Raw genomic sequence first — 14,462 nt, forward strand, 5'->3', positions numbered from 1 at the left:
CCAAATTTAATTCTGCTAACGAAACTAATGGTGAACAATCAATACGTAAAACAACAAACGCAGTGGGGGGAAATTTAATGACAAATCATTTTTTATCTTAAACTTTTTGGATAAAATGCTGTTTCTGAAGGCACAAGTAGCAACAACATTTACGCTAACCTATGATTATTGTGTATTAGATGGAACAAAATGCTTTGCTGGAGCTAGTACAATACACAAAAATAAATATATAAAATTATTCAAACAAATCTTGCCCAGAATACCTCTGTTCTGCTCCATTTTCATGGAGAAAACTATGAGTATTAGCTTTGCTCGACAAAGATGCTTTTTTTTTTTTTTTTTAAATTGAGCCCTCTTGGACACAAGGAAGTGGTTTCACGTCTTGCCTGAGTGAATTTTTCTTTTAAAGAGGCAGCTGAATAGAAAAAAACATTTTTTACCTGTTTTTCCAAGTTTTCTTCTCTGGCTCCAGTGAATGTCCACATGTGGTGTGAAATTAGAGTGACTGGATATCCAAGAGCACTGCCAGCTCACTGAGCATTTCACTATCAGATGTTTCTCCAGAATAGCGCTTTGTGATATAATTTCCACTTTACACTTATCGGGAATACCTGACTTAATTTTCTGATAGTTTTACTGGTAGTCAGCTCCTGGGGGAGCACTGTGCTGATTGCTGGAAGATGTGAGGCTTTGTATTTCTATCCTTTAAGAAGGCGATAAGTCTCTGAACAGCACAGCACAATACAGGTGGACTGAAGCACTGACTCTTATTGGTTTCAGGAGGGTGTACTGTGCAATCCCTGGGAATGTACTGTACAGCTACTAGGGCTGTGCGATATGACCAAAATCTCATATCCCGATATAAGAATTCTATCGTCCCGATAACGATATAAATCACAAAAATGTAACATTTTCTGTAAATTCTGTGAATCTCGGGCAGCTCGACTTGCGGGAAGTGTTTCCAGCTGCGCGTCATGTAGCTGGAGTCGAGTGTTTTAACAGATGCATGAAACGATACATTTTTAGACATAAGTTGTAACAACTGCCGTTTTCTTTGTATTTATTACACAGCGTGCTGCGGGGAAAAGCCTGTTCTAACGTTTGAGTCTAAGGTTTATTTTTTAGCACCTGACGGCTCTTTTTTTTTTAACTTCTCATCCGTAAATAATCTGCTCTTTCACGTGGTTTAGTTTACTTTGAAAAGTCTCAACAGGATCTTGAGCTTTATTGTGAAAGTTTATGTGGAACATAAACAAGCGGACAGGCGATGGTGTTACCGTCGTTGTTGCTAACCACAACGCATAAAAACAGGCGCTTGTCCGTCTGTAGTGTGGTTATATTAAATATAAGAGAAAGAGAGAACTTAAAAAATGAATATAGCCGCTACAGTGACCATCAAAACGCTGAAAAAATATTGCTGTAAACAGTTCATTTTGCGACACCACGAAACAAATGATAGCGTAAAATGAAACGATAGACGTTTTTTATATCGTCATCCCCTGACAGCTACTGTTCACTTTTGTTCAAGTTTTAAATTTAAGTTTCCCATTATATCTTATGTTTTGAAGTATTTGATGGCTGTGGCTGTGAATGATTGTCTGTATTTCTCAGTTTTACAAAGAACACTATTAACCACTTTTAAGGTGTCACATTATACAGACCAGGAAACATATTCAAGTTTGGCTTATACGCCATGTAAGCCCAGAGGAACATGGGAACTACTCCCTGCCTTGAGTCTGTATACTAAGCTATGCTAATTGCAGTATAGGGCAAATACCATGAGAGTGGAATTGCTCATGTAACAACTTTAAGAAGAAAGTAAATTACAGTTATGGTTTAGTTTTAGTTCAAGGCTATGAAGATCTGAGAAGGTCACGAGAACAGATTTGTTTTCAATCCTGTCCATTTTTACTCAGTAAAACATCATTGTGGTAAAACTGAAAATATCTGATGAATGCCTGACCTGAATTTAGCTGCTGTTGGACGGCAGGAGAAATGATTAATAACGGACACAACAACACGAGTCTGTGTTTATGAGGGAGAGATAATAAAAACACACAAGCACACACACATACACACATACTTGTACAGGAAACAAATGATGAAATATGAACTTGTCAGACAGGCGAGACCCATTACTGATGTTGATTAAAGAGGGTAATAAGAGAATTTAGGGAGGTTGTAGCATCTAGATCTCTTTCTGTTCTCCACTCTCCGAGTTATAACTTATGAACATTGACTTGCTGCCTTTTCACATATCAGTAAGGGCATCTTTAATTAGAAAGTTTGTGGCTCTCAGTGTTCGGCCGGAGTCTTTATTAAGTGATTTTTTTTTTAATTTGAAAGATGACCAAAGCAAACTGCACATGATGAACCCAACAACGTGCTGATATTATCAGTTTGAAGAGTTAATTTTCACCTGAGAAGATCACTTTAGCAATATTATTTAATTTTTATATGATTTATTTTGGAAATGTTAGTACTACGGTAACTTTTACATTTTTGATATATAAATAAATTATGATTGAGTTAGAAGATTTACAGTTTATATATTTATTTTTTCAGTGTTTTTTTTTTTTAATTTCCTTATCCATATTTCCATATTTATTATTTTTGAGCTAGAGTAGCTTTGCATGATTTACAGTTCATAATAATCCTTTTCTGTTATACTTATTTCCTAGGCATTTGTGAAACAAGCTGTTTCAGCTTCTTCCCCTTCCTCTAAACTCATTTTCTATGGAAACGCTTGAACAGGTTTGAACAGCTGGAGGGAGGGGTTTCTGTGCTCGCAGTCAGAGCCTTTGATTATGGTTGACTCGTCGGTCATCGCTTGCGTGAACTGTGACGTCAACAGGAACCGTCACCAGGGCTGTGACCGGCTTTGAAGTCACAGAGGTTTAGACCTTTTTCAAAATGAGACAGTAAAAATGTCTCGAATGCCTGTGTGATGCTCCAGATGGCTTTCACACTGCCTCTTATTGGGTTGTGTTTAGGAAGTTAGGCTGATGCGTGACTCATGAGAAATGATAATGGGTTGGTTTAGGCACAAGTAGTGACTCAGAGCAACATTAAGACCAGAGTCATTTAGTTACTTTGTGTGTTATTTTAAATTCAACTTTAAAAAAAAGTCTTTATTTGGCATTTTTCTTTATTTGATTGTTTTATACACTCACAACTCTCAACTTTCACATTTCTTTATACGCAGTCGCTCCTGTAGAAGAAAGAAGTGTACAAATGTAAAGTCTTTTATGGCTTTTGATTGTACTGGATCTCAAGGACCTCTAGTGTCTTCAGATGTGTTCCTTTCTGCTGCTCACAGTAGTACATATTTAAGGTGGAGCACAGGTGCTACACTTTAAATATGACACAAGAGAAAAACTTCTGGCTCTGCCTGTCACCATTTATACTCACTGGTTTCCATGCTGTCTTCTTCTGCTCTGTTATATGAGAATCTTTATGCTAACGCACTGATATATCAGTAAAATGCTGTATTTGCACCGAACCACAAGTAGAAAAAAAAGAAACCTGATCTTTTGCCTGGACAGAAATTAAATAGACTTTTAGTTTTAATTTTATTTATATCACACCAGTTTGCAACAGCAGTCCACTCAGGGCATTTTATATTGTAAGGTAAAGACCATAAAATCATAGAACGTAAACCCCAGTGAGGACAAGACCCCCGTGAGCAAGCAAGTGTCAACAGTGGGAAAGAAAAACTCCAGCAAAGGTAGGCTCAAGGAGGAGCAGCCACCTGCTTTGAATGGTTTGTTGGGCCTAAGTTTCATTATTTGAAATTGTGGATGTATTTAATATAAAAATCTCCCATCGTTTCTACAAATATGTCAAAAAGTTGAAAAGAAAAACAATTTAAAGCTAAACTAAGTATTTTTTTTGTCAGCCTTTTGTCAGCATGTGTGTGTGTGTGTGTGTGTGTGTGTGTGTGTGTGTGTGTGTGTGTGTGTGTGTGTGTGTGTGTGTGTGTGTGTGTGCGTGCGTGCTAGAAATTACAATTTTATGTTTACATATTTTCTTGATGGTATCTCTTTCTGTGTTGAATTAATTTGAAGAAATGCTGTGTAGACAGAGAACTCTAACACAAAACACCTGTGTAAACAAACAAACAAAAAAACAATAATGTCATGTTGTATCACACACAGAGCAGACGCCAGCTGCTAGACTCTTAACAACAACCCAAATTACTTCCCCTGTTTAAGACTCCGTCTTATCAGACTTACAGCCACCTTAGTTTGTAGAATGAACCTCCAAACAAACGTTCATCAGCTAACATCGTTTTCCAGGTTAGGTAGATCATTTCTCTTCAGCTATAACATATTAATCCTTACATTTAGACCTGAAGTAGATCATTTTTTCCAATGGAATATCAGCTCCCTGGTTCTCGTCAAACTATTTGTGCAGTGTGCTAGGTTTGTGACTTTTAAAACATTGGTCAATTTCAGAGGTTTTACTCTTTATGTCATCATTTGACATTCAAAGACTGTCAAATTTAAGTTAGCTGGAGGCCAAAAGGTCTCACAGGTTCACATCCCCCATTCCAGACATTGGGATTTAGCTCCTGTGGCCACAGACAGCTGAAAGGAGAGCTCTGAACATCGCTTCAGCTAAAAAGCTCCTACAAAAAGTGCAAATAGCTGTCCATTTATACACACAGGATCAAACAAAAGTGGAGCAGCACACACTTTTTTTATAACTTGGCTTAATCTGCTTTAAACTAGTGCCAGACTGCCTGCTGACTCAGTGTCAGAAAAACAACCCATGCACGTAAGGAAGCTGCAGTAGTCACTTCGGTCCAGTTAGACGGCAGTGTGATTCATGCTCTTCTGTTCCATTAACAGCACAGAGTTTACCCTTCACTTACAGCTGCACAGATTTGACTTTTCTTTCTGTCACACACATAACTGCCCCTCCAGCCATCTAGGAAAAATAAGCATTTATGGAATTTCCCCAAAAGACTCTTTTGTTTTTCTCATAAATAATTTAAACTAAATGTGAATCTTCATGTATTCTGACTTAATTAAGATATTAAACAGTAGCACATGAACCTGTTTTCTCCGCAGGCCGTTCCTGGTGCTGCCCCCGCTGATGGAGTGGATCCGGGTGGCGGTTGCTCACACTGAACATCGACGGAGCTTCTCTGTGGACAGTGACGATGTGAGGCAGGCTGCCAGGCTGCTGTTGCCCGGCGTGGACTGTGAACCCCGACAAATAAAGTAAGAATACGATGCCAATAACAACATTTACTGCACAAACCTGCTGGAGAATGAAGCTCAGTGTCATCCATTTATGAAACCTGTAAGCCTGCACATGAACGTTCAGTCAGCAGATGCTGCATTAGCATAAACTTCAACCAAGTCTCGTATACCAAACACAAGAATGACTTGCAACAATCACTCACACTTTATTTTAACAGAATCTCATCCACAGTGTTAGAACATGTAGATGAATATGGAGACATGATCAGCAGTTACTTGCACATTTGCTTTCTGATTACAGATTTGAGGTCAGCTGTTTACATGTAACCTGACTTATTACATGGTGTTTACATCAGACAAAACATTTTAAGAGAGCAGTTTGACTTGAACAGACCTGATCAATATGTCATCATCCATTCATCCTCCTCAGTGTCCATCTTTGTATATCGAACAGCTTTTCAGTAGAATAGTTGCGATTATTTTATTTTTCATTATTGAAAGGTGTGTTTTGCGATCACCCTCTACGGAATTTAACAAAAACTGTCACCACCAGGGGGCAGTTTCATAAGCACGGTGCTGTTTTCCTTTTCTTTTTCATGCTGTCTCTTTCCACCTTTTGCTGTCTCCTTTGGAAAGCAGGAATGTGCTGCTTTGCTACAGACAGGGGAAACACTGGTTCTATATCACCACACGGACAAAACATTATTACAACCGTGTGCAATGACACTGCAGTCCTGTTGCCCATGAAATGGTTGCTTTGAAGACGTGGACCCGCTTTGCAACTACCTGACGTCAGTTGCCAACTTCAAAACAACTCAGTCTGCTGTAGGTCTGTCAGTTTGGCTGGCAAATACATGCACTTTATCTATGACAATACAGCAATTAATGGATAAATCCCCACACATAAATTCATTTTAACTCTTATATTGTGCAATGAAACCATTTTGTCTACAGCTTTATATAAATAAGCAGCATTTAGGGATATCTAACTGACTTTTATCATCCCTTGACTTTTCCACCATTACCTGCAGGTTTACACGAGTGGCAAATTTAGTGAAGTCCTTCAGCAGCTGTTTGATGGCTTGCCATAAAAATTACAGGACACATACGATCGTAACTCCACAGACTGCATATAAAAGATGGAAATAGATATTCATCACTAATTGGTCATTGTAGACTATGATTATGAAACCCTCAGCACAAGCATTTTGACCATCATAATCATGGTTTTTTGTTATTGTTGTTGTTTTTTGGGTGGGGGGTAACCAGATGTGGCTGAACTATCTTACAAGGAACGTTACTAATCAGTGGAAAGAAGCTTGCTCATTAAATGTTAACCAAAACTGGAGCACAGATTCTTGGATTCGGTTTTAAACCATAGTATTTTTCAGATAATTACAATTAAATGGTTTAAGGGGCACAAACATAGATTAGAGGACCTCTGTGATGAATAGTAACCAGCCACACCCCAATTATACACGACTTTAACCCTTTAATACAATTTAATTTGTGTGAGTTTATTCATTAAGTTTATTTTTTATTTAATCTTAAAATGGGAATCTGTGGGGATCGTCATACATTTAAAACTGGGCTGCAGTTTTTGACACTTTTGCATTGGCTTCATTGTTTTCACCCACTGCGGTTGTTGCTGAGTGGAGCGTAAAGACTGACTAGGGATGGCAAGGACAGCCGGGAGAAAATATGGAGCCAAACTAAACAAATGAGTGTGATTAATGGAATAATGTGGGGATTATAGACAAAAATTGTGCGCCGGCCTTTAGTTCACAGGAGCACACCCTGTATTGTTTTATTATTAATGACAACATTAACAACATGTTAACATTTCATCGTAGCCCCACAGTGAACTGAATTTCGCCTCGCACTGTAAAATTTAAAAGCTTTTTCATGAGGCTTGTCAGTTGCTAAACGAACTGTGTTTGTCCTTCTTTCTTGGACAGCAGTAACCTATAAATCTTCTCTCTGTATTTGTTTTTGACTCACTCACAGTCTCGCCTCGCTCGCCCTCTCTTTCTTCCCTCATTTGCAAACACTCCACAGCGGTTACAAAGCCGTGCACCATATTTACCTCGTCGCCGCTTACTCTGTAATCTTTCTGTAATTTGTCACAGAGTCACCGGGTTAAGAGTCTTTTCACTTTTCATGTATTTGTAAAGAACTAATAAATGAACTACTTCCAGGTGCCAATTAATGCATCTCTTTGCATATCGTTAGCTTCATAGCATAAGTGCCTAAGTCATTTTTTTGTGTTTTCGGAAAACAGACGGACAGGATGATGCAGCAGTGGTAGGGGAGTAAAGTTAGGCAAAAATCTCAATTTGACGAAAAAATGACTTAGGCACTTATGCTATGAAGCTAACGATATGTCAGATTTAACTGTCATGTATATGTAGACCAACATCCGGCAAAGGTTTCTCTGTGGAAACTGCAGTTGTGACAGATGCTTGGATTAAGAGGCTTTACGGGGGACGTGAGTGGGTAATAATGAGTCACAGCAGAAGCCTTACCTGGAGAGAAGCTGCTTAAGAAAAGTACTGAACCAGAAGCAATCAAAGAGAAGTGAGTGTTGACAAACTCAGATATTAAGGAACTGACTTTCAAATTGAAGCAGATCAGTACTTATAAAGTTGTAAGTTTGTTTCCTGATAAGGAGAATTTGAGTTATGAAAGCCTGATCAGCAATCGTTTTCAGCTTCCCTCAGCATGCCGTGGAGATGCATGTGCTCGGATCTCAAAATCCATTTCTGACATAAGCTTCGTCTTAATCAAAGTAATAGATCTGCTGTTTCTGTCTGCAGAGCCGAGGATTGCTTCTGTGCCACTAGAAAGCTGGACGCAGCCTCCACAGAGGCCAAGTTCCTGCAGGATCTGGGCTTCAGGATGCTCAACTGCGGTCGGACGGACCTGGTCAAGCAGGCCGTGAACCTGCTGGGGCCCGATGGCATTAACAGCATGAGCGAGCAGGTCTGGCACCTAACACACCCACGCTCTCCTGCACACACACTCACATATATATAACAACTTTAAAATCCCACATTTGCACAGCTCAGGGGTTGGAGATACAATAAATTGTGGATTTCTAGCAAGTACCTGGCAACCCAGTGCAGTTCATGCACACATGTTGAGCACAGGCTGCTCTCTCACTGAGTAATGCAGTGTGCTAAATTCTTATGCCACGATACAGTTTTCATGCATCTTTCTTTTTTTTAATACAGAAGGAAAATAATTCACATTTTTAAGAGAGTTTTTCTTTGTGTCTGTTTGTGTGTACTGCACTAACCCTGCACAAATGTCCTGCCGCTTCTTCTCAAAGTAATAACTCAATTTCCAACTCCAACCTTTCAAATTTCACACACTGCAGTTTTGTCAAAGCAGATGCCGCCTCTGGGATACTTACAAGGTGTCCGCCAATGAGGGCAGGAGTGGTAAATCATCACTGTCCCCAATGGGAGCTTCATTTTCTCTGTGTTTACTTTCACTTTTACTCATGGTTTGGAGTTTTTGGGTTAAGAAAACATCTTATGACAGTAATAAAGGCGTAATGACCAAGCATTCATTTGTGATGATTTGGGAGTGAGACCAGGCTCGAAACACTCATCCAACAACAATCAGATGAACCCACACTTTACAGAAGTGCAATGATCTCAATTATCCATCCAGTCTCAAAGGCATTTCTTGTCATGCTTCGGCTGTGTGCAGGCTGGATGAGGACCCAATCGCAAACTCACGGAGGCAGGAATGAACTCAAAATTCACAGCTTTATTGCTGGAGAGCAAAACCATACAAACTAAACTGGGAAACTGTAACGTAATAGACGGAGAAACACACAGCCATGAATGAGGGAGAACGCGACACAGAACTGAGGGAGACGCAGACATAAATACACAGAGGGTTAACAAGGGAAGTGGAAGCACACGGGGAACACAGGTGACACTGATAATCATAACAAGACACGGCAGGAGTAAATGCAACACTGACGGGAGACTGTCAAAGTAAAACAGGAAGTACACAGAGGTTCAGACAGGAGGAGAGAGAGCACGGGGAGAGCTCAGACATAACGGGCTGGGGAAAACATGGAATAAAACACAAGGAGGGGAAACGAGGGCTCACAGATACACAGGGGGTAATCAAATAAGGAACATCTTAACAGAACCTGGGAACCACGGCATAAATAAAGAACGAAATACAAAACACACAAAAACTAAGAATACTGGCCCAGGACCATGACATTTCTTAGATCCTCAGGTCTTAGCTTAAAATGAGCTTGCACCTAGTGAGAATTTGTTTTATTGATTAACCTTTCACTCGTCTAAATTCTATATAAAACCTATAGTAAGTCAGAACCTTGCCACAGGTTTTAAGCCAGATCATTATATTTCAGTAAAAAAAAATCATACATTTTATCACATATCTCAGCGAGCTGCGATTAACCACCGCCTAGTTGCCTAAAAAAATCAATTGTAGATTGCTGATTGTTTTTCTGTCAATCAACAGACTGATTATTCGTGGAGGAAACAATTAGTATTTGAACGGCAATTCGCCAACTGTGTGCAAACAACAGTCCAAGTGATTTGGCACTTGGACACAGGCAGTGGTTCGTTGGGCTTGTTTCTGGGATATCTGACACAGTCTCGCTCTGATCAGTGTCTGGAGTCCATGACCGATTAAACACCTTGGTGTTTTGATCCACTTCTATCCAACAAAGATTGCAGACGGTTGCGACCGGATGGTGGGTCAGTCTGAAGCAACATTTAGACGTTAACATCAAGTAACATCTACGTGAATGCCAGGATGCAGGGTTGCGCAGCAGAACGTAGATGATAAATGTTTTGCACTTGGTCCACCAGTGGTTTTAACTGGGGATTAAACTGGAATCTGTGTATTTGGTTCAGTTGTGCACCCTTAAGCACCATCGAGTGAATCCCAGTGATGCAGTCCTTTCAATCAGCCCTTGAAATATCACAAAAACAGCTTCATACATAAGTTCCTTATTATTTTTAGTTTTATTAACGCATGTGAGCATTTGTCTGTGATGGAGAGCTACATCTTACATGGTGGTTTGTTATTTGTTGGCAACGTAGATGTGTTAGTTCTTGGCAGTAAAAGGACCGCGAAAGCTGCTTCTCTAAGCTGCTGATGTATCACAGATATGTGGTTCTTGCAATAATCCTCATTTTTTGTGTATTTTTGCTTTCTTTTTCACTTTTACAAAAATGTACTTGCCCTTCATGCCTAAACACGCTGCCTGCAACAACTTTCACTTGAGGACAGCAAAGGGATAATAATGAATAAAAGAAAATGGAATGGTTAACTAAACAAGCTCATCATATAAAACCACAATATTTCAGGTTATAACAGCTGGCAGAGCAAAGTATGTTTAAAACAGAAAAGAATAGCAGGGGTTTTATTTATTTATTTCTCCCTCATCCTCCTCCAGATCTAATATATCAGGTGAGCGAGGTGAAGACATCAAGTCCTTTGCATCTCCACGTCATGCAGTGTGACTAAGCCTCGCCCTCTTTAAGACCTCAAGGATCTGATTAAAATCCCTCAGTTTTACTTGCGTGACTAAAGCTAAAGATGCTGTAACCTCTGACTCACTCTGACTTCAGCAGCTGAGAACTGTCTCATAAATACATGAAATTATTGTTATTTTCTACATTTTTTTTAAACATATAATTAAGATGAAGTCATAGTAGGATCCTTAACTTGACTTAATTCGACACACATTTCTTAAAACTCGCACCAACTCCTCTTGGCAATGGAAAAAACATTTTTTTCCTCTTAATCCTTTCAGCACAAAAATGCATATTTCACAGGTCTGCAAAGGAGTGGTCTCATCCCCACAGCCCCTGCCTCATGTGCTGCTATTAATTGCTCATTAAACACCACAACATGCTGGCAGTGGCCCAGCGGGGACATGAATGTAACCGCATGGATAACAAAGAAAATACAAATATAATAATCAGTGGACCTCGACCAAATGCAATGTAGTAACATTGCGGCAGTGGCGGCAGTGAAGTAACAAATAAACCTGTTACGACCCCAGCTCACTGGGGTAAGGGGGAGGAGCATTAATTAACCAGATGGAAGAGGTTAAATGGGAGTTAATTAGTTTATTTTATAGATTTTTCCACCGGCAACGAAATTTTAGAAGCAAAGCAATCACAAGACGAAGAAGAAGAAAAGCAGAAGTGTGTTGCAGTTATTGTTTGAGTAGTTTTAGTTGAGGACCAGCTATTCAGGGCAAATATATGTGCTCACAAATAAGTCTAAAAGGTAACAAAAGTACAACAAAAACACATGAAAGTGGTAGAATCCAAAAAGGTAGAGGGGTAACAAAGGAAAGACAGCATATATAAGCATACTCTGAAGGCTGATGGGAACATAATTACTGGAAGAGAGAACAACCAGAGAGTTGGAGAAGACACGGGAAGTAAAACTAGTGCAGGAAATACTAAACACAGAGACAAGATTAACACTCATCATAAAGACAGAAACGAGGGAAGAATTGAGGAAAAAGGAATGAACAGGAAGACAAACTAAGAAATCAAAATTTACACTAGAACAATCATAAAATGTCTCCAAAAGTGAACCAGAAATTCATTCTTCCACTTTGAGCAGAGACACCCAGACCCCCCTTTGCTCAGCCACCTGCACCAACTCTTCTGGGGGACACCAAGATGTTCCCAAGCCAGCTAAGGGAGTATCTAGGGTCTGCTACCAGTGGAACATCCCTAGGTGTTTTGGGTGCCTCCTTTCAATGTGGAGGAGTAGAATCTGTACTCTGAAACGTTCCTGATCTCCTCACCATTTGTCCCTAAGAGAGACACCCTTCAGATCCTCATTTTTCCAGTCACTACCCAGAGGTCGTGACCAAACAAGTATCCAAAACTCACTCTAGAAAATATAAGAACCAAAACTTCAAACAATACAATAAATAAATACCCGAGTTTACCTGATGTCCCTGGCCAATGGTCGTACACTCATTGCCGCCTACCTAAAAAGAAAAAAGACAGGAGGCAGTAGCACCTCTCAGCCTAGTGCCAGGGATGTGTATGAATGAGAAATGCCTCAGCTAAGAAGAGGCAACACCCAATATCAAGTCACCTTGAACTTTGCAGTGTGCAAACAGGAGGTATGAGTCCTTTTAACAGTTTTCATGGTGCTGTGGATGGAGCCGGGGGCTGGAGAACCGGATTAATCAAAGGTGGCAGTAGGCGGGATGCAGGAGGAGCAGTCAGGTGAATAAGAGCAAAGAAGCAGATGCAGGGGCTTGCACACACCACCCAGCATACTGATCACTTAAATTACTCAAGCAGGAAGGAGAGGAGCGACTCAGGGCTGTAGCAGAGCGGCATCCAGCTACAGATTGTGCCATGACCCTCCTGTTCATCCTGAAAGTGGAAGGAGAAAGGATTTTTCTTTTGTTGCCTGCTACTGCAACACTTTTCCTGCTCTGAGCACTGACAGGTCAGGTCAGTATCTCAGTCCCACTACAGCCAAGTGTCACTTGGGAATCTTCACCTTTGACGGTTCGTGGAAATATTGGCTATTCCCAGTGCTGCTAAGTGGAAGTTAATTGTGCAATCTGACTTTCCGCGGTCAATAAGCTGCGCCTAGTTAGGTTTAATTAAGATGTGCTTGGCAATTCTTCACTCAGACAATCTAAAAATAAAGTCCAGGTCTGGTTGATTAATGTTTGCTTAAACACATTATATATTGTTTATAATATATTACAAAAAAATGTGAAAAACAGATGCTTGTTAAATTGACAGATTGTATTGACTTATGCTTTCCTTCCTCTCCCCTCACATAAATACGAGCCTGTGACATGCAGGCTTTTATCTCCTTGTAAAGGAGGCTAAATGGAGCAAAAGACCAGACAGCGTTACAGGAGCAATAAAGTAAAAGCTGGAGTCTGTCATAACGGCTAAGAGACATTTTGAACTCATCACGGTGCTCATCGCGGTCCGTCGTCTCTCGCCCTTTAGCCGTCTGCTGATTAAGTAGATTGCTGTCCAGGAAATGTTTAAGAATGAATCACCACAAAGGGAGATCAGTCTTCAACATAAAGCGCTGTGGTGTGTTATGAGTGAGCCGTAAAAGGCCTCTGTTGAGCATAATGGCCCAGATCAGATATATGATTGAAGTCTGTTTTATGGAAGCTCATTTAAAACAGTTAGAAAAGTCTGATAAATGTGAAGATCTCGGTGCCTCGTTTACAATAAAGGTCATTTTTAAGTTGTTGCTGTTGCTGATCTTATGCAATTCTTTGCAGTAGCACTTAGATGAAGCAGCTTCATCCTGCAGCATAATGTGTGTGGGCGTGTCAGAATACTCTGTGCATATGGAGACACGCAGAGATAGAAGAAGTTATGTTAGGAGTTTCACAGCCCACCTTTGTGCTTTTGCCCTTGTTGGGAAGACACGGTTATTTTAAGGGAGTAATGAAAACGTCCAGTAAATAAGAAGCTGCGAGAAACTGCTGGATATTTCTCTGAGTTGTGTGCTGTGTGTGTATACTTATTATATCTCACTGCATTTTACAGAACGGGATCGATTGGTAGGCAGCAGTGAAGTTATAGCATGTACATAAAATGGTGATTTAAAGAAAATTATGTGAAGACTTCTAATAAACGAGCTAATGTTGTGGTTACGGTCAACACGATCGTCAGTGATTGTAGGATTTAGCTAGGTAAGCTAGGTAAAAGCCTTCAGGAACAGGTATAGACAAAGTAAAAACCGGAAGTGAAGTGATTGCGGAAGTTTTTCCACAGTTTTCTGCAGAATGTTTTTGCAACTGCTGCAGCAAACTGCTTCCGTGTCATCTGGGAATCCCTTTGCTCCTGCATTGATGTAACTCAAAGATGACTGGCTGGTGCTTTTAGCCTGACTGTGTAACAAAACGGTGTGGATGTAAATAGTCGTCATCATGTTATTATAGGAAGAGTCATTTTTATTGTGCCTTTCTGGTCTGACCATTCAAGGCTCTTAACACCGAGAGTCACTTTCACTGATTCACACACAGATTCATACTTTACTTATTCTGTGCACTTTAAGAGCTTTACCTGGAAACCTTTTCCAGGTAACCCAGCAATGATGATCTTGGACTGAGCACAGAAAGAAACCAGCAGACCAGCAGATAAAAACCAACCACTGTGCTGCAGCACATAGGTGTGCTGTGAGAAATGATCAGGTGTGCTGTGGAAGACTATCTGGTTCCACCTGATT

The 14,462-nt window shown here is 40.1% G+C and overlaps 1 protein-coding gene across 4 annotated transcripts in view; it reads left to right on the forward strand.

The window, feature by feature from the left end:
* The window catches only part of LOC120735883 (ankyrin repeat and BTB/POZ domain-containing protein BTBD11-A), a 240,766-nt gene that overhangs the window by 195,944 nt on the left and 30,360 nt on the right, over positions 1 to 14,462 (forward strand). For all 4 annotated transcript variants that reach the window (XM_040035649.1, XM_040035650.1, XM_040035651.1 and 1 more), the window contains 2 exons: positions 5,076 to 5,228; positions 8,027 to 8,192. In XM_040035649.1, the coding sequence (XP_039891583.1) occupies positions 5,076 to 5,228; positions 8,027 to 8,192 (319 nt within the window). The remainder of the gene's footprint in view (positions 1 to 5,075; positions 5,229 to 8,026; positions 8,193 to 14,462) is intronic.

This window comes from Simochromis diagramma, unplaced genomic scaffold, assembly GCF_900408965.1.
Source record: "Simochromis diagramma unplaced genomic scaffold, fSimDia1.1 OVJJ01000816.1, whole genome shotgun sequence".
NCBI lineage: Eukaryota > Metazoa > Chordata > Actinopteri > Cichliformes > Cichlidae > Simochromis > Simochromis diagramma.